Source organism: Cryptomeria japonica, chromosome 3 (assembly GCF_030272615.1).
Source record: "Cryptomeria japonica chromosome 3, Sugi_1.0, whole genome shotgun sequence".
Taxonomy (NCBI): domain Eukaryota; kingdom Viridiplantae; phylum Streptophyta; class Pinopsida; order Cupressales; family Cupressaceae; genus Cryptomeria; species Cryptomeria japonica.
Window position 1 is genome coordinate 374,668,243 of NC_081407.1, and position 21,775 is coordinate 374,690,017.

The 21,775-nt window shown below is 35.1% G+C and overlaps 1 protein-coding gene across 5 annotated transcripts in view; it reads right to left on the reverse strand.

The window, feature by feature from the left end:
- Window positions 1–21,775, reverse strand: part of LOC131066343 (valine--tRNA ligase, mitochondrial 1) — a 53,861-nt gene that overhangs the window by 2,582 nt on the left and 29,504 nt on the right. For all 5 annotated transcript variants that reach the window (XM_058001089.2, XM_058001088.2, XM_058001087.2 and 2 more), the window contains 6 exons: window positions 9,962–10,152; window positions 9,450–9,852; window positions 3,287–3,538; window positions 2,690–3,196; window positions 2,400–2,503; window positions 2,184–2,283 (listed from right to left, as the gene is read on the reverse strand). In XM_058001089.2, coding sequence (XP_057857072.2) covers window positions 2,184–2,283; window positions 2,400–2,503; window positions 2,690–3,196; window positions 3,287–3,538; window positions 9,450–9,852; window positions 9,962–10,152 — 1,557 coding nt within the window. The remainder of the gene's footprint in view (window positions 1–2,183; window positions 2,284–2,399; window positions 2,504–2,689; window positions 3,197–3,286; window positions 3,539–9,449; window positions 9,853–9,961; window positions 10,153–21,775) is intronic.

Here is a 21,775-nt window from a genome sequence, read left to right on the forward strand (position 1 = left end):
ATGACAAAAAATGTAAATTCTAGGCTAGCCAACCTCACTATTGTTGAAAATGGTCATTGATGTCAAATAGACTGTCATTGATATGCAGTTCGGTCTAGGAAGATAATGAACATCATGATATACACATCAAGAAGGCTTAAGTAAAGAAGACAATCATTGTCCAAGAATGGTCGATATTGGTATTACAAGACAGGCAGTGAGCTACGACAAGACAAACACACAATAGTTAGAATCTATGCTAATATGAACAGCAATGTCAAATATGAATGGCAATATATGATCGACTTCACAGCAATAAAGATCATTATGAAGTGATCCAAGACAAAGACAGACAAAGCATTGACTAACAAGAAGATTACCAAAGTCTGTGTGGAAGAGACATACGGTTTAGTTCACTATTTACAAAGAGATCGATCATGTTAAGCATGGATTTAACTAAGGCATTAACTAACAGCATATTATCAAGTGAAACAGTGTGTATGATATACACTCCTAACAAGTGCGATATCATTACATGAAAGGACACAATTAATTGGTAATGTATGTTTATTAAACAAGCATTATTATATTGAAGGTTTATTCTCTATGGCAGCGATCAAAAAAAGAAAAAGACATGTCTCTTCTAAAGAGGTATCTTTTCCAAAGGGTATGACTTGTAGAAGAAAAAGATATAAATTGAGATAGAGAATAGGACTAAGAGAGGGTGTGTGTGGTATGTGAATAAGAAGAGAACAAAACAGATACATACACCAGATTGAACAAAAGAAGAAGGGCAATCGATCAAGAGGAAGCAAGTAGCTTCAGATTTAATAATATTAACTAGTAGATTCGTATATTTACAACTACTGGGTATGATGCATAATGAATCAACCATGATCTACTGTTTTGTCTTCAATGTAGGAATGTATGTAATTAACATATTATTGTTAATATATATTTATATATTTCTATCATTGCTATTATGATGTTGGGCATAATAAATTATATAGTAGATTACTTAACACTTCATCCGACCAACCATCTCATTATGGAAGGTAGACTAGAATACATATAAGGGATGCAAATAGCACAAGGTTCCATTCAAGTAGAGCAACCCCGGGTGGGGCCAGGAGGCTGAATGGTGGGTGTCATTCCGTGCTCTTGGGCTTGATGAAAAAGAATAAGCTTGATGCACCTTATATGATGTTCCAGGTAACTCCATAATGGGCATAGGTTTAGGGGAAGTGTTAATGAATAACACATGCACATTATGTGATGATTAGGTCTCTCTTTACAATATTGCTCGTTATATGTTTCTTCATCTTTTATAATGATAAATAACCTGGTTGCAGGGTCTAAGTAGAGACATAAAGGGGTAAGTTGCACTTCCTTAGTATAATTCATACCTCAATTGGGCAAAATATAGGAATATCCGAATAGGGGGCATTACATTTTCCATGTTCTCAAGATAGAAAAAATTGCACTCCAAAAGCAGTATTCGGCAAGTTCCAAGGGTTACCTAGGGACTAGGGATGCAGGGTCAAATTCAATGTGGCCAATTCATGAACATTCCACAACATTTTCTAACTAATCTTAAGGATGTGACATCCATTCCTAACCAAAGATGATGCACAGACCCCTAGAACATGCAGGTATTATTTTTATCCTTCTTTCATCTGCCCTATGTACCTATTTTGCTTCTTTCTTTGTTCATTTAATATAGCATTTTGCATTCCAATCATCTATCTAGTCAACCATCTTTACTAGGGTTGCCTAAACTCATATTTTCTTTCATAATATCCTCCCACTCTAAAATATATTGTGGGGAAAGCCAAGGGCAGATAGACTTTGGTCTAATGGTCTCCAAGTTTTATTTTACATTCATCTTTCTCACCTAGCTTTTTCTGTTGCCTTAAATTAAAGATAATGGACTTAACATATCATACAACTGGGAAAAAAACTCGATCAACACATTAAAGCTTTTCAAATAATGCAACGCTTTTCTACATCCCCACAGCATTTCTAAATATAGTTTCTACATTCTGATAATGATTTAGTATTAATGAGTCCACATTACACAACTGACCCTGACTCATTAGAGAAAAATCCAAATATTGACAATGAGATACCTACATAAAAATTGCATTACTCGGGATTCTTATCCCAGAGCAAGATTACAAAATAAAACAAACTACTATCACTACCTTCACTGATGCTAAGGTTGCAAGCGTGCAAATCTCTGCAGCACATTTTTCCAGTACTACAGCCACATCATCAGTTTTGCATAGAAGGAAAGCCTCTGGCCTAGAAACACATTTTTTTTTGTTAGAAGATTTTCTCTAATAATGCCTGTACTTATACTGAGCATAATCATGTAATCAAAAAATGGGTAGTGTTTGGTACAGAATTTCATGCCCTACCTTTGCTTTGGTTGTAATAGATAAGTCATACGAAGAGACCTTATTGACCTTACTGTAAGCTCAATAAGAGCCATCTGTGACTCAATATCATCATTTGTCCATTCCTGCATTGTAAGAAAATGACTATAACTTCCAATCAAACTATACATCAGAATCGATATCAAGACAACAATCAACAGAGACAATAGTTGATCACAACTAAAAGTGTCTCTAATGACAAACATGGTAAAGCAGGTAAGGGAAAGCAAATAAACCATTAATGCAGCAACAAAAAAATTTACATTACACACCTCCACTGCCGCAGGATAATCAGAAATCATGATTGACTCTTTTCTTGAAGCATCGCCTGGCCTTTGAGGAAGTCGTTGCCACAACTCTTCAGTAACAAAGGGCATGAATGGATGTAATAACCGCAATCCAGTATCCAAGCATATCCATAATGTATCCCTAGTAGACTGTTTTATTTCAGCAGATGTTGAGTTGTCATCTGCTGACATGGCAGGCTTAATTATCTCAATGAAAACATCACACAACTGGTATTGCCACCAAGAATAAACTGCACTTGTTGCATCAGAAAACTCGTATGCCTCCATGGCTGTGACAGTTTTTGAAATGGCTTTATTTAGAGCAGTGAGTATCCACTTGCACCCAAATGGCAGAGATCCAACATTCAAATCTTTACAAGGCACAAAATCTTTTCCCAGGTTAAGCATTGCAAAGCGTATGGCATTCCATAGCTTATTGCACCAGTGTCGATACCCAACTACCCTTTGGATATCCAAGTTTATCTTATCTGACTGTACATTCAAGTTAAAGCATGCAGAACAAGTTAAAAACTACAAATTATAAGATTTTTTTTTTCTGGAACCCAAGATTAAGCATTATACCTGAGCAGTATAAGCAACAAGAGCAAAACGAAGAGCATCTGTCCCACACTCTGTTATACCATTTGGGAAGTCTTTTACTTGCCCCGCTTTTGCAATCTCAAGTTCATTGCGATCTAGATTTCCTTGCTCCAGCCTTTTATGAAGGCCCTCCAGTTTTATACCATTTATAACTTCCAAAGGATCAATAACATTGCCTAATGACTTGGACATTTTACGGCCATGTGCATCGCGTACCATGGGATGCAAATATACCTGTATCAGATTTTTTTTTAAAAAGGGAATAAATACAAATGTGTACATAGAAATCTAAACTGCAAAAAAACCTAGCTACAATGAGTGTGTACAAATATATACCTCAAGAATCACATATATTATATATACAATCATTGAGACTCGTTATTTGTTTCACCCTACTCTGTCAAAGCTTGAAAACTAGTGCTTTGGACCTCAGAAATCTTTGTACTGTGATCTAAAATTCCTAATGATAAATGGAATTATCAATAAATAATCACTCATATAAGTGCCGAGAAAGCTACAAACATTTGAAAAAGCATCTGGTAGCCATTACACTGCTCTACTACACTTATGATAGATCTTAAGATCTCAAAGAAACTCCCAATCTAAAGAATACAGCTACATACTGTGTGGTGGAATAGAAACATAAAACTTTGAAAGAAACACAGAGCTTTGGAAGAGAAAAAACTAACTGTACAAAACGATATAAGAAGAAAAGTGCTAACAGAGAGAAGAAGCAGTCGACACACTTGCATAATTTGGCTAATATTTGGAGCCCAAATACTACTATGAAGCCCTATCTGGGTCAGTGTCCAGGATTAAAGAGTGAAATCTCCAAACAAACATAAGGCAGTCAGTCACTCAGGATAGAGATAATGTCAAATTTTGACCTAACCAAAGTAAGACTGTGGACTTTAGGAAAATATGTTTTCTCTACTGATATTGATGCAAAAGAAGATGTAGATGCACTAGCTGATGGAAACTGAACAAATGCAAATCCTGAAAAAAGGCATATCACAGTAAACGTTATATGGACCCATTGTTCCTGAGTAGCCAACCCAAAGATGGAAGAGGATTCTACTCATGGCAGTTAATCTAGTTCAATAAAACCTTGAACAAGGTCAAGTGTCGGTGATGGGAGTAGCAATGACCCCAACAAAAGGAGAAAAAAATAACACTACTCCTAATGGCTCTCAAAAGAAAGATCAAGCTCCAAATTTAAATGGGGTGAAGAGCAAGGATGGTTAAGATAATGCAATGATAAAGTGGGAAACATGAGCCCGCCATTCTCAGGTGACTTGCAACAAAGGTGAATACAAGAAGAAAGTAGAGTCATGAAGAAGGGGATGAAAAAGAAAGCAGGGGAATAGATATATAGTAGTGACAGTAAATTGGCTTCCAATTATGACACTGATCAGAAAATAGCTTTAGCAGCAGACAGAGTCTTCCAGGACTCAAGTAGTACAACAAGAGCCTCATCCACATCAGCAGATTTGCCAGCCAATAGACTAAAAAAAGATATAACGAGATAGCCAGAATGGGCACTAATAAAAAATCAAATGTATTTGCTTCAGGAAAATCCAGGCTTGATGTTAACGAAAAGAAATCTGAAATTACTTGTGCAGATCCAGATGGAGAACAGAGAACCACACAGCCTATACCATCAGCTTTGATATTTTTACTGGCATGATCTTAAAATACCAAGGTTATTGCATATGATTATATGATGCAGACGGAAAATAAACCTCCAAAAAAAATACTGATCAGAAAATAGCTTTACCAGCAGGAGCAATGTTGGTTTCTACGAGACAGAATTTTCCAGGATTCCAATATTACAACAAGATCCTCGCCCACATTAGTGGATTTTCTAACTGATAGACTACAAAAGAAGGGTAAGGAGATAACAAGAATGAGCACTAATAAAGAATTGAATGTCCTTTGCTTTAGAAAACCCCACACTTTATGTTATCAAAAAGAAATCTGAAATTACACGTGCAAAGTCTGATGGGGAACAGCAAACCATTTACTGAGATGCAAGTTAAAAAGAGATCCCTCATGTGTTATAACTTATATTGCATATGAACCTAAAGAAAACATGCAAAGAATAAAAGACCATTTATGCTCAATATGAACATCTTAAACATTTGCAAGGTTGCACGGGTACGGGGGTACTTGGAGACCTCGGAGACTGGTGCTGGTACTGGTATGGCTATTTTTTCAAAATAGGAGACGTGGGTACTTGGAGACGCCAATTTATTTTAAATATAATTTAATTTTTATAGAAATTCCAAAAATATAATGACATTGAACATTAAATATAATATAATAATTTAGTAATGGCTGTTGCAACGTTATAAGAAATACTTGTGACCTGCATTTGTTTTGAGCATTGTTTTTTTCCGTTTGTACTAAATTTTGATTAGTTTGTTGCCTGTGTTTTGTTTTTTTTTAACTTTTTAAGGTTTCCTTTTTTTTTGTTTGGCTTGGAGACGGTGGGAGACGGGCGGATATGTTAGCGGGAAGTCTCCTCTCTATGGAGACGTTTCCAACCAAGTTTCCAGTGCGGGATACGCATCCGAGTCTCCGGTACGAGTACCCATGCAACCTTGAACATTTGTTATCATTGGTACATGAGTCTTATCAATATGCAACATAGGTGTTGGAAGATGTTTGTTACTTGCAGAGCCTTATGAGTTCATATACATAAAGTGATACTAGCTTAGGTGTCTTGGAAACTTCTTGGATGCCGTATCAAATTTTGGCTTCTTACAAAGATGACAATGGTTTGTTAAAAAGGAGAACATGCAGAGCTATATGAACGAAATCAAATGAGATGTGCTCTTAGAAATAGAGCAGCAAATAGATTCAAAAGATTGTACTGCAGCTAGTATGGACACAAAAGGTGAGTCTGTTGGTAAACTAGTATAGATATCTTAAATACATCTATCTAAAGAAATGCCAAGAGATATCAATTGAAACTATTGTATTTACCTTAAAATTATTTTATTTTAATTTAAATTATCTTTACTACAAACAAGAACAATTAATTTTTTTTCTTAATAATTTTTGTTAATTTTTAAACTTCTTTATTAATGATTATTATTTAAAAAAATCATTAAAAATAAAAATTTATCATATATATTTATTTTTATTGAATTAGTTATTCTTTAATAATAATTTTAAAAAGAATATTTGCTACATATTGTAATTATAAAATGGTAGATTTTTTTTTTAAATCTAATTTTTTATTTTTTATTTATATATTTATCTAAAATTTATAATTTTGATAAGGGTATATTTTATTTTATATAAAATTAATATTAATATTTTGACATGTGAATGGCTGTCAAATTAAGGTAAAAGATTAAAGTTAACATTAACACGCTCACACCATTGCACTCCACCCCTTGTTGCCATTGTATAAGGCCTCTTGGCATTAATGATACTTCACTACCGAGCAGAGAAGGGAAGCTCTTTCGAACCCCAAGTAGGGTTTAACTCCATTTACACTGAAGAGCCCCGGACATTCAGTGGAAGCCGCAAATTAATCCTAAATTTGAGGGTGGTAACTGAAGAATAATCAGGGATTTGGCGTAAGCATAAGTTATGTTTAAGGAAGTTGAACATGTTTTAAAGCAATTATTTCTAAACCACACCGCCAATACCCTCAGCTCTGATGTTGATACTGGCTTGACTTTAAATAAAAGGGGCCATTAAGAGTTTCACTGGAAGAAAACTAGAATTACAGTGGGCATGTCCAAGTATGACAAGCTACTGCCGGGATATGAAACTAGAAATATCAGTATCATATCCTTCGACTTGAAGATGAAGTAACTGGATGTTGACAAGTGGACCAACCTAGCTCTACAAGGTGACAAGGAAACTGAAGCCAAAGTTAAGTCATGTGCAGAAGTAGTTAGAATTAATGGCAAGACAGACAAAAGAAGTGCATGAAATTGAAGATGAAGAATCTGAAATAAAAAAATGCAATCATCAATTTAAAATCAACTGTATAACTTTTGTGTAACAGACAAAAAATCGATTAGAGTTTTTGTCAGATGTACCATTTTAAGTGCTAGTTAAAGTCAAAAGAATTCCAAGGTTCAAGTATCAAAAGTGCAGCCAGAATATCTTTCAAGAGTGCCTAAAGCAAGAAGCTTCATGCCTTCAACAACCAGAAAAATTTCCTCAGGTAGAGCAGAACTAAGACTATAGAATAGCTGTTTACCAGTAGAAAGGCAAGAAGACAGCATACAAAGTTAAAATATTCTCAATGTCCCCTGAAAAAACGATACTCCTTATTTAGGTACAGTCCACACAATGAACATGGGCATATGTTTATGAAAACAAATTTTTGAGGTGCAACATAGATCTTTTGTTTATACTTTTTGACATTTCATTAAACTATAAGGCCACCACTCATACCATTTCATAAGTGACAACTTCAGGGCAGCTTACACATTCCAGACAAGATGAATATGTGACCTCAAATTACAAGCCAAACAAACACCAGAGGGGAAAAGACAGAAGCATTAAACATTTTTAGGTTTTAAGGCTCAACCAAATTGTATGTTATGAACTTTAATGCTGCCTACCACAGTTCCACTTGAAGTTGCAATCTGCCCACTTGAATGACATGAAAAGAAGGGATAATGTTGAATGCAAATTACTCCAAGAGATGACATCCAGGGCCAAAAGAATGTCCATGCATATAATCCAGACAGTCAAGGAAAAAGTTTTACGAAACTTTTAAAGATGTGGTATTTTTAGGATACTACTGAGGATTGGGTTCTTGCAGCATTTCTTACTCTCTCCTCAAGCTTCACTAATTCCTCTTGCAAGAATCTGATGCTGAAACTTACACACTGACATTTGCTAACCAGGCATTGAAAGCTGGAGTGGACATATACTTATATATTCCATTGTTTATTAATTATTTTTTTGCACATAGACAAACTTCTTGCATTATTTAATTCCATAAACTCATTTACTTATACTCAAATATTGTTACTATGAAATTGAAACAGTTGGGACATGCCAAGGATTCCAGAATAATCTCAAGCCTACCATCTTCCACAGCTTCACAGGCTTCCCTACCCAAGTCACTTAAGTTGACAAAGCACTCTGGCTTAATCATGAGTTCCACAACATCATCGCTCCATGAACATGTCCCAAGGCACATCTCATTATCTACAGAGCTTCTGTGAAGACCCTGTATTCATTAAATAAGAAAGTTCCAACATCAAATGTATTTATAACCTTTGTGTTCCAACAGATAGTTATTACTATATATTTATTATTTAATATATAAAATTTTATATGTTTATTATTTAATATACAAGATTTCATATATTTATTATTTACATTGCAAAAATATATAAATTAAATATTAGATTTATAATAATAATATATTTATTATTTAATGTAAAAAATTTAATATATTTCTTGTTTATATATTAAAAATATTTCAATTAAATTTTTAAACATATTTATATTATAATGTTCTAAATTTATTATACTGTATTCAAATTTAATATAACATTTTTTTTATTTTTGTGAATTTATTACTTATATTTTATAGACAAACAAATTTATATAAAGCAAATTTAATCACAAATTTTTTTCCACATTTTTTCCTCTTGCCGAACTTTATCCAAATTTTCTTGTCGCTTAAACACGAACTTGAACCTTGTGGCATAGGTCAAACCAGTACTACAAGCTTAACATCAATTGTCGTGAGTTGACAAACACGAAACATCTCATATGAGAATCTCTACAGCTAAATATAAAAATTAATTATTAAAAAATTCCATGCAGAATATAGCAGCAAACATTGCTTGTAAGAATGAGGGTATAACTAACAGAAATCATGTCAAATGCCATAACTACAATTCATATAGAGCACACGATGACTTCAATTTAAATTTGACCTAATTTAGCTTGTCAGAACAGAAACAAATATCAAACATGCAATAATATTCTAAGAAACCTGTGAAGATCCCTGCACCTTAGAGGACGAAAAGCTATTCCATGCACTACCTGGTTAGATGAACCTTCAATAAACAAGTACAGAAAAATCATTTACTAGTTACTGTTAGTCTATTCCCCATATTCCACAAGATAAAGGAAAATTCCCATTTGAACTGACCTGTTTAAAGGGAACACTTCCTGTAATCTTCATTCCTAGCATTACCATACGAGCTACCCAGAAGAAAAGAATATCATGTCCAGTTTCAAGCAGCGATGTCGGATAAAATGTCTTCATATCAGCAGTATTTTCAGGCCAACCCATCACTGAAAAAGGGAAGAGCCCAGAAGAGAACCAAGTGTCTAGCACATCTGGGTCTTGTTCTATATGATAAACTTTTCCAGGAAATTTTGCATTTGCTTCATCCACAGCTTCTTGTTCATTTCTTCCCACTACCCAATGATCATTGTAGAACCCAAACTCTTTGTACGAATCATCCTCCAAACTGGCATACCATGCTGGGACACGATGACCCCACCAGAGTTGTCTTGATATACACCAATCTCGAATGTTCCTTAACCATCTGCATGACAAACACCGCTAATAAATGAGCATAATGGAAACATATGTCTTGAAAACACAAGGTTTTGCAATAAACCAAAGGCTCAAATAAACATGATAGTAAAAGAAACCTGAACCATTCAGCTTCATACTGTTTTGGAATGATCTCAAGCCTACCATCTTCCACAGCTTCACAGGCTTCCCTACCCATATCACTGCAGTTGACAAACCACTGTGGCTTAATCATTGGTTCCACAACATCATCACTCCGTGAACATGTGCCAAGGCGCATCTCATTATCTACAGAGCCTCTGTAAAGACCCTGTATTCATTAAATGGGAAAGTTTCAACGTGAAATGAATTTATAGCCTTTGTGTTCCAACAGATACTTATAAAATACTTTGTAAAACAATGTCTTACATTATAGTCAAGCTAATGGAAATGCAAGAAATATATGTAAGTATTAAAAAGCTTTGAATTATAGAAATTCTAAACTGTCGAGATTTTAGTTAAAAGAAATTTAAAAGGATAAAAAAATGAATGCTATTTTGTTAGTGGCAATGAAAGAAATGCATAACTCCAGTCTTAATCCAAAAAGCCTTTCCCATAAATGAGTTAATATAAGAGGATTCAGTTGTTGCACAGCATGAAAAATAAAACTTCTGTACTGCAGACAAATATCTTATAATTTACTTTTGGATAAAATGTACACACGGAGCACCGTGGTTTTCCAATGTAACATACGCTTGTCCAAAGAAAAATGGAATGATTCAGAACCAAATTCTTGCCAATGCATGTAATTGAGAAGCCTCATGAGATGTCCACAGGTTCTCCATTAAGTACTTGGTATAATCCAGATGATTTCATGCATCCCCTTTCACAGCTTGCACCCACAAAAACAAGAACCATCTAGGTAACAGAGGGAATCTCCTCTAAAAAAAGCTACTGAAGAAGTATTCAGAACATCAAAACCAAAATAAGATACAGATCCTCCTATGATTTTGATTATTAAGCATCCCTAATAAATCCTCATATAGCTCATAACAGAGGTTACCACAGGCTACAGCTAAAAATAGTATGAAAGATAAATCAAGATTCAAAACCTATTAGCCTCTTCTTTCCTCTTAAGTTGAGATGAATCACACTTGAGCACCAGTCACCATCACTTTGAAACAGAATTCCTAATTTCTTAACCACTGTTAGCATTCATTTTGAAGGATGTGTGATTTTCTGTTAAGACCTTTTACTGATTTTTGTCCTCAAACCAAAGCAAAGCTGACAATAGGACCAAGTGCATGTCTTATGTGTATGCTCTCAATCCAATAGACACCGCATGACTCCACCTGCAAATGTCTTTTTACTGTTCATTTCTGGGTTCTTTCCTATGCACAATATGAGCTTCTGGTAGCCCTCTCTGCTCTTTCAACATCACATGAAGCAAACAAAAAGCAATAAACTCACTTTTCTTGTAGAGCATCTACCACATGCATATGCTGATGTCAAGGATATTAAATTGAGTGTTTAAAGACATCATGACTTCTAAAAATCAAAATAAGCGATGAATAATGACCCCTCCAAGAAGGTTTTGATATTGGATTTCGATGAACATATATATCATTTTTTTCAGAGAAATAAACAGTATGAATATTCAGAATTCTTCAGAATGTTTAGAGTTTTCTTCAGAATGTCTAGAGTTTATCTTTCAAGCTCTAGGGATTGCTTTCACAATTTATCATCTCATTTTGCCTCTTCATATATCGTGGTATCAAACAACTTGCAAGTTGTCACACACAAAGGTTTCAGGTCTCACTCAGTGAATGTAAAATGACAAGGTATCACATTCTATTAATAAATAAAAATGCAACTGTTCCAGCAATTAAGCACTCTTCCTTGTGCAATTATTTTGATGTCAACAGCGAGATATGTGTTGTACCTCATCAATTACTTTGACAGGAGTGAAATTAAATTTATTGTCATGCATGCCCCAACAATTTTGAGATGAATGTTATTTAAAAATAAAAATTGACCTGTTACTTGCATAGACTCAAGTTTGAAACACATTGGCAATTGTTCTCTTGTCATCAGAGGCACATGACCTGCAGATTGAGATTTACTATCTGAGAGGACGGGACCTGCAGGCCATAAATTTGAAGAAGGTAATTGAGTACCCAATTTATAGTGAGTCCCGAGAGATGCTAGTGCTTATTTAGGGATTATCATTAGAAGGAAGGACTAAAGTAGGAGGGACACTTTCAACTTTCAAGATTTTCAAAAATTTGTATATAACATAATTGGATCTGTTTTTCAGGGATAGTTATCTTCAATCACAGGTCTAGTTATCTGCTCCCGATGGCTCTTATGAAAAACCATTGCTAGCAAAAAGAGAATTAAACATTACATGTCAATCAAGAGATGCATATGGGCAAAAGTAGCCCTACTTGACATTTTTCATTCCCCAGAATACTCAGGACTCAGAAAAGACCCTTTGAGAGGGAAGTGGATTATTTGCCACCCACTCTCTATTTTACATGCATGCTTGTGTAACACCAATTATTTAGCATCCAACAGCATCCTGTCATCATTGGATTCTAGATGTTAACGTCAGGCGTTTCTCCATTTCTGGAGAAGATGCCACTTTGCCTTTGAGGACTGCCTTATTGCATTATATTACTCCAGGCTCCTCACTAGATAGCATTCTCAAAGAATTCTTCACGATCATGTGGTGATTGTTGATGCCAACAATATTACTGATATTGACAACAGAAAAGGGTTTTTTCCTTTCCTTCTGTTCCAGTATATAATTTTAATTCCCACGTTTTGTAATTTGAATCTTTATCTCCTATTGTATCTGTTTTTTATTGAAGGGAGAAATTCCTTCACATTTATTTGCTGGTACAATTTGGCGCTGTGTTTTGAAACCCATTGACCTACTCTTCTCAATTGGAAGTACAAATTAGTTATTTGTTGATTTTTCTTTCCACGATGCACTTACTATGTTTGGACAATTTTGTCAGATAGTATTGTACAGGACTGCGATAGCATTTTCAAGGACATCATTTGTGACTGGTGATCATTGATGCCAGTGATAATATCAATATTGAGGAAGCCACAATAAGGGATACTTTTTCTTCCCGTTCCAATTATATTTATTATTTAGTATGATCTGATGTTTCTTAACATTTGTCTCCTATTGTATTTGGTTTAATTTTCCAAGGTTATAACTATCACATTCTTTTGCTGTTATAACTTGACAGTGCATTTCTGTCACCAGAGATAATGAATGTAATTTTTCCATTCATCTTTCCTTTTATTGTTACATCCTTTTGACCATGTATTTTCAATCCTTTTGACCAATTTTGGTCTCTAGGAATTTAATTTTCTTCTTATCATGCACTTCTTGTATTTGGACAACTACATCAGAGAGCATTAGAGAGCACTTGAGGGACTTCACAGTTGATAATATGACATTCTCAAGGACATCCTTCATGAATATGCAGTGGTTATAATCATAGTTTACAAAATAGCCGAGTCTCACTTAAATTTTGGCTGGCACTTAACTCACACAAGCAATCAGTCAATCTGATGCCAAAACTCGCTGGATGCAGGATTCATAGGGAAATAAAGGAAAAAAACTGGATATGATGAAAAAAATTATTTATAAACCTCCCATGCCCACGCATCTTCCCCACAGCATTATGCACCCTTTGAGCATTCAAACTTCAATTTAAATTTCAAACTGATTCCTTTATTTTCAAATTTTTCAAGTGTTCATTTTTATTGTATGTTTGTAATTTTAATTTGTTTGTACTTGTAAATGCTGGAATCTTTGGTGATGATTTTGTGCTTGGTGGATGGTGAGCAAAATCCAATGGAATACATTTATGAGGCCATAAATATAGGGGTAAAAAGCCATCCAAAACTATTGCAATGCGAATATAGATAGATTTGATCCCATTTGGGAGATCATTGATCATATGTGGAGCAATCAACTCCAATAGCTTCACAAATCTTAATGGGGAGTTAATGGAGGGTCCCTGAACATGCATTGTGAAGATGACACCTAAGGTTGAGGTGAGAAGACTCATTATTTCTAAGTCATAGAATTACAACCATACTAAAGGGAATCTCTTTTCTTCAGCACTAGCTTTTTGAAAGATCCATCCAAAACACCAAGCAACAAAAATTGAAGTCCTAACTTAAATATTAAAAGTTACAAATTACTATATTGATATTGATTAGAAATTTTCGAGTATCTTATTTGCAAATTCTTGATGGCAAGATTGGGGTAAAAATAACCCAAGCCTTCAAAAACTAGTCCTCTGAATTTCATCTCAACCTTCAAGTAATTTTAGATATGAGTAATTTCTTTTAGTCCATTCACACGAAGAAACACAATAAGTTAACAATGCCACAATGACCTAGATTTTGTGCAATAAGCACACAAGAAATGTGGAAACATCTATACAAGAGCTTACCAACTTGAATTATATTTATGCTTATAGTGACTAAACTAAGTGGGATGAGATGACCCCTATGTTCACAAATGACGATATTGTTGATTTCAAGAGACAAGCTATGGAGGGTGTACATGTGATAAAAAAAAGAGAGTTTTGATTGGAGGACATCATTGTAGATGATGTCCAACATAAGGCAAAGGAGTCACTATCATCTAGTACCAAAGTGATAAGTTAACAATGCCACAATGACCTAGATTTTGTGCAATAAGCACACAAGAAATGTGGAAACATCTATACAAGAGCTTATCAACTTGAATTATATTTATGCTTATAGTGACTAAACTAAGTGGGATGAGATGACCCCTATGTTCACAAATGACGATATTGTTGATTTCAAGAGACAAGCTATGGAGGGTGTACATGTGATAAAAAAAAGAGAGTTTCGATTGGAGGACATCATTGTAGATGATGTCCAACATGAGGCAAAGGAGTCACTATCATCTAGTACCAAAGTGAAGTTGCAAACGCAGCCTTCTAGGTTGAGTGAGGAGCTGCAACCAAGTGCAAGGATAAGACCCTTTCCCAAATTTTTCACTAAAACGGGAAAAACAAAAAATTGTAACATCTTGCTATTTGTAACTTGCCTAGATATGCAATTGATGATAATTTATGAAAATAATCATGATTAATTCATAATATTTATTCGTTAGTTGTTTATTTACATGATGATGCAATTTCTTACTTTGTATTCAAATCTAATAGAAAACACTTCCACAACATTTTATAGATTTATTTGAGTCCAGTAAACAATCCAAGTCGAGTCTGCATTTGCAAGTCATTGTTGTAATCATAGGAGCAGAAATTGCGAAAAAAATTGAGATTGATCACAAAAATCACAAATCTCTAGGTTTAGCAATTTTTCCCTCAAAAAAACTGTGATCAAAGTAAATCATGTTTTACTGGTTTTCCCCCAAAAAAATTAAAAACATGCATTTTTTACCATTTTTTATCAAATTTATCTTTTTTTGTCAAATTGTAAATCATCAAATTTCAGCTGTTTAAAATATCGCAGTTCTACAGAAATCACCACTAGCTGCCAGCACAAAAAAATGCCCAAGAATTTTGTTTAAACCCTACTCAACAAAATACTCATTTTAAATTTCCGTATGCATCTATGCTTTTAACTAGGGTAACCGGAGGCCAATGAATAGGCTCAAGGTCGATAGCGTGACCACAAGAAGGATTCCCTCCTCTTTTGTTTCCAAAGCTAATGCTACGACCACAGGAAAGATGGACAACAAAAAATGCTTCTACAAGCCTTTGCCAATGCCGCTCAGTAGAATATTTGTAAATTATTAATAATTGCATTATTAAATTTTGCGATAAAAATAATAATGCATTATTAAATTTTGTGATAAATTTAATAATTGTAAAGATCTTATTATAAATTTAGTAGCTAATTTAAAATTTAATCATATTTATTTTTATTAGTATTTAGGTTTTTTATTTAAATTATTGAAATTTTATATTTTTAAAATTTAAAATGAATTTGTTTATTGAATTTTATAATTAAATTGAAATTGTTTATATTTAATATTTATTTTTTTATTTTTTTGAAAAAGAGCGTTAAAAATTTATTAATCAAGAAGAAACATTACAAAAATCAAAGGGCGCCGATCCAATAGGAAGAACAAAGCCTAGAAACCACAAACCAAAAAAGGCTCCCACCTATCCAATCACGTCTTCCATAATAATCGTGTCCAACATAATAGAGCAATCCAACAACAATTGACCCCATTCACCAATATTCCACCCATCCAATCGCTTTGAAGCCCATTTAGCCAAACAATCAACCACTTTGTTCCATTCCAAAAGAATGTGACATATTCCACCCATCCAATCGCTTTGAAGCCCATTTAGCCAAACAATCAGCCACTTTGTTCCATTCTCCAGGAATGTGACAAAAAGAGACTGAATCCAAAGAATCCTTCAGACTAAGGATCTGTTTGACCACCAGTGCCAATTGCCAATTAACATCATCTAACCTCTACTTATTCAGCAAATCCATAATCACCTAAGAACCTCCATTAAAATATTAGTTTGCTAGCATTTATACGCCAAGAAAAGGAAAACAACAACCCCAGAGCTATCCCTACCAATGCCAACAATGCCTACATGCCCATGATTTCCCCTATACGAACCATTCATATTAATCTTTAGAATTTCCAAGGACAAGGGAGACCACTGACCATCTCATTGAATCTTCCTCTTAGCATGCCTACTCTTCCTTAACAGGTATCACCTAGTCCCATATCCCAAAAGATTCAAATTCTGGACAATATACATATCATCAGGATCCACAATAACAAAAAGGTCACATTTTGCCAACATCTTTTGTATCATGCCAACAATTTCCGCCAAACTTGAAGCACAACAAACTTCTTGTCTTGAAAAATCCTATGATTTTCTTTCTAACCACAATTGCCATAGAATGAAAGAAGGGCCAATATCCCAAACTATATGCAAAAAGGAAGTCTTAACTAGAGGTCTTCCTAGATTGCTCCAAAATTCAATCAAGGAATTGGCATGAACACAAGCATGCTTCCAAACTCCCCACCACAAATGCTAAATTTCCTTAGCGAACAAGCATTGAAAAAAGATATGTGAAGAGAATTAATCACTATTATTGCAAAGAACACGTATAGAAGGCTGCCCTTGACATCCCCTTTTTCTAAGGTTCTCCCAAGTGAGGCACTTGTTTTGCACAACCAGACATACGAAAAAATTCAACTGAGGCCAAACAAACCTATTCCACACCTACTTACACCAAGGAGCATCAATCTTCCCATATTTTTGTCTAACCAACTCCATATATCATAAAGCCCACTATAAACTTGCCCTTTGAATCTTGTCTCAAAGCAAAAAATCCTTTCCTTTCAAAGAATTACACACTCTCCTAACAAGGATTCTTGCAAGATCCTCTTGGTATTCCACTGACCCTCAAGGAGGCCATTCAAAGGTCCTTTCCATCTAGACACCTCTACCTAGCTTATAGATTCAAGGAAGTTTTAAAATCCTCAACTCTACTCCAACCAACTTCCAAAAAGCTATTACATAAAGATTGCAAATGAGAAAATTGAGAAACAATGGGAGGATCGCCATCCCAAGAGTCATACAAAAAAGGGCTTTTGGACCCCTGTTACAGATCCAAAAAAGCCCTTGCTTAATTAACTGAGCAACCTTCTTAAGAGTGTTCCAAATCATTGAGCCTTTTCCCTCTAGATTGAAATGAGAAACATCCTTACCATCCACATCTCCAAAGTACTTACCAATAAGGAATTTCGCCAAAGCCTGATCCTGATTAGTGCACCATCTCCAAAAAAGCTTAGCAGCCAACACTTGACCATTCAAACCCACCTATTGCAATCCAAGGCCATCACCCTGCTTTGGCCTTCAAACAAAATCCCATTTGACCAAACTCCACTTTAAAGAAAGCAAGGTCACCTGCCTATAAGAAATGTCGAGAAAGAGCATTGAATTCTTTAATGAAACTCCCTAGTGCAGTTAGCACAAAGCATATATAAATGGGAAGAGCCTAAACAACAAACTTCAAAAGAGTCGCTCTCCCAACCGTCAAGAGTTATTTGCAAGTCCAATGATTGATCCTTCTACAAAGCTTATTCATATCTTGCCAAAACCCTCTAGTCAAAGGACTCGTCACAAGGGGGACTCCAAGATAAATAAAGGGGAAAAAACCAATCTGAAATCGCAAAATCTTTGCAATCCTAATTTGAATAAGCTTGGCAGTATTGAAGAAAAAAATATAAAATTCATCTTCATTAATCTTTTACCCTAAAGCAACCAAATAAATATCCAAAGCCTTCCTGAAATTAATAGCCTCATTGATTCTAGTAGCACCCATCAAATTTGTGTCATCCACAAATTGTAGATGAAAGTGGGGAGGCAGTCCATAACCCAATTCCAACCCTGAATTAAACCTTACCTTACCAGAGACTTAATAAATCTTCCCAACCCTTCAACCATTAAAATAAACAAATAAGGTGATAAAGGATTACCTTGTTGAAGACCTCTAGAAGCACCAAACAACTTCGAAGGCTTGCCATTGATAAGAATGGCAAAGGAAGAGGAAGTGACACAGCCCAAAACCCAATCGATCCATTCACTACCAAAGCCAAAAGCTATAAGAACCTAATGCAGGGAAGACCATTTGACAAAATCACAAGCTTTGGCCATGTCCAACTTAATGAACATACTTTATTCCCTTGAAGCTGTCATAGAATGAATAGCTTACATGGCAATGACAATCCCATCCAGAATTTGCCTACCAACAACAAAACCTCCTTCTTGCTCTAAGATTAGTAAGCTGAGCCAAGGCTTGATTCTTTCAGCAATCAACTTCGTGATTATTTTATAAATCACATTACAAAGAGCTATAGGTCTAAAAGCATCCAAAGTATTAGCTCCTTCCCTTTTAGGAATCAGTAAACGTACCATTTATAGCCCTTAACATTTGTTTATTGCTATGAGACACATGCACCACCTCTAAAACGTCCATCTTGATAATCTCCCAAAACTCCTGATAAAACTCTATAGAAAACCATCTAGACCAAGAGCTTTTCGTTTCTTCATCTAGAACACCTCTTCTAATTCAGAGACAAAGATGGGTCTCATAAGATCTACATTCATTTCATCAAAAACAATAGAGGGAATGCAATCAAGAACGAGCTTCCCCTCAACACTTGCACTAGGGGAGTCCTCAATAAACAAGGCTGCAAAGAATCGAGAAGCCTACTTCAAAAACTGAGTGAAAGAAGAAAGTTGAATTCCCTCTGAAGACAACCTTACCATCTATCCTTCACAGAGTTGTGGAGGAAACTTGTGTTCTAGTCACCTCCTTGATGACAATCAATGCAAGACTTTTGCTTCCAATATATCTCTTCGTGTAACTCTCATTCTTCCAGCTCTTTCACAGCTACAAATTCCTCTCTATACAACTCCCCAGATAAACCCTAGTCCCTAATCTGGCAAGTTATGCCATCCAAAGAAGATTGCGCTTTCAAGTTGGTTGAGATTCCACCTTTTGATCTTATATTCGACAAACTGCTGCCTTTTAACAAAGGAGTGCATTGCTATACCAAAAGCGGGCTTCCCTTCACAGCACCACAACAACACGATCCTTGAGTGAAGGGTCCCAAAGCCACATAAGCTGAAATTCAAACTAACAATTTTTAGAAGTTTTAAATTGAGAAGCAATGAGTTTGATCGGCCAATGATCAAACCCTCTCCAATCTAAAATCTCTAAGCTAGTAGCCCAACTACCATCCATCCAAAAGCAAGATACCAAAAATATATCTAACCTCTCAGCTACAGCCAAAGGGACCTTCCCTTTATTAGCCTTAGGAATAGGAAAATGACGGACATTAGCTAAGATAGAAGCATGATTGAACCTAGGGCACTTCCTTTGCAAATGACCATACTGATGACAAATACAGCTTCGAAAAGGAAGGGCTTCATAATCAAGTTGTTAAATCCAAGAGGAGGATCCAAGACAAATTTCCAACAAATCTGGCAAAGGGTTATTTAAATCAATATCAACACAGATACAAGCATAGGAAATTACCTTTTTTCCAATGTTTGTTGCGATGGGGCCTCCGGCATTCCTAGCAAAAGACCAATCAAATGCAAAATATCATTCCTCCAAAACTCTAATGGATGTCTTGGGAGATGTACCCAAACAGGAACCCTTGAAGGGAGCTCTTTTGAAGAGTTGAAACCTGCACACCACGAGAACCCTTGAAGGGAGCTCTTATAAAGAGTTGAAACTGCATGCCACAGTTTAATGAACAAGCCTACTTAATTGCGAAAATAAGGCCCTGTTCCTATCTAACATATGCAAGAATACAACCACAAAGTAATTATTGGCTGCTAACATAATCTCGATATCTCCTTCCAAGTTCCAAGTCTGTCTCACCCATGTATCCAAAAACATCAAAGAGGCCCGAAATCCCATAAATTTGCAATTTAAAACATGGTTGCATAAGCAACTAACATTCTCAGAATCTGGCTGAATCACCAAGACCAGTCAATCTGCACTTCTCTCCAAACACCCAATTGTTTTCTTGGCACAAGAGACACCCTGCAAAGAAGGGTTCTCACTAGATGCAAACTTCTTGTGATGTTCCATAGCTTGAACATGAACATTTGAAAAGGATGTGCCTTCTTCATATTCTCACAAATTACTAATTTCGAGGAGCTGCCAACCTCCCCAATTAAAAACCCCAGAAATACAAGGCAAAGGAAAGCCCAAACCCCATACCCACCACCAAAGAAATCACACCCTCCCCAAAGAAGAAGCCAAAAAACAATACCCACAAACTCCAAACGCAAAACCCCCAAACTGCCCAGAAAACTTGCCAAAAAATCACCCAAATACACCTCAGAAAGAAAACTGCACACCGCCAACACACCCCACACCGCAATGTTAGAGAGAAAAAACGAGCTGAACATAAGACAAAAAGACTAGGGCCTCAGACTCCCTCCTCGCAGCAACAGTTTGCTCCATCTTTGCATATTTCCAATGTTATTATAATATTTAATATTAATTAGTGTTTAGGTTTTATTAGATTTCCATACGAGTTATTGATAAATTTAATTTTTTTAAAGATCTACAGTAAATTTTATAATCAATTTAAAAGTATTAATATTTAACTTAAATTAATGTTTTAAGTTCTTAAATTTATATTATATTTTAACGAGTTATTAAATATTAAAAAATATAAATATAATATTCATATGTAATCACATTTTTTTACTCGGTTCTACCACTCAACGACTATTCCAAAAAAACTCTTCATCAAACACAAGTATGAAATCCAATCTTGTGGCATAGGTCGCATGTTATCACGATTTTTTACCATTTTTAGTTAATTTTGACTTCAACAAGTATGTTTTTTTCCAGATAGGATTTAAGCTTTTTACCTATATTACACGTATCTACAAAAACAATAGATGAATTGGATGGAGTTTTGTTTTGTGTTTAATAGGACAAAGTCAAACTTTCATTTTAGTTTACTTTAAATATCTCTAAGCTATGAAAATGCCTTCTAATTCAAACAAGAAGAAGATTTTCTCTTTTTTTTGGCATGTTTATGTTTTTTTAAAATCCCAATATTTTTTAAAAATCTTAGAATTTTAATTTGCCGATTTTTGCTCCTATGGTTGTAACATTGATGACAAACATGTATTGAAATTGCAGCTTCTACAAATAGAGCAAGATACAACATCTAGAGAAGATGTGGCTAAAGGGATCCTAGACAAAACGAAAATGGCTGGTCTTGATCCATATCATACAAATGATGGCAATCCCAACAACCACCATGAAAGAGCTAAACTAGATTTGATGGTGACCATACAAGAATGATTCGGCTAATTGAACCTAGATGAGCAATCATGGTGTGCAAAGAATGT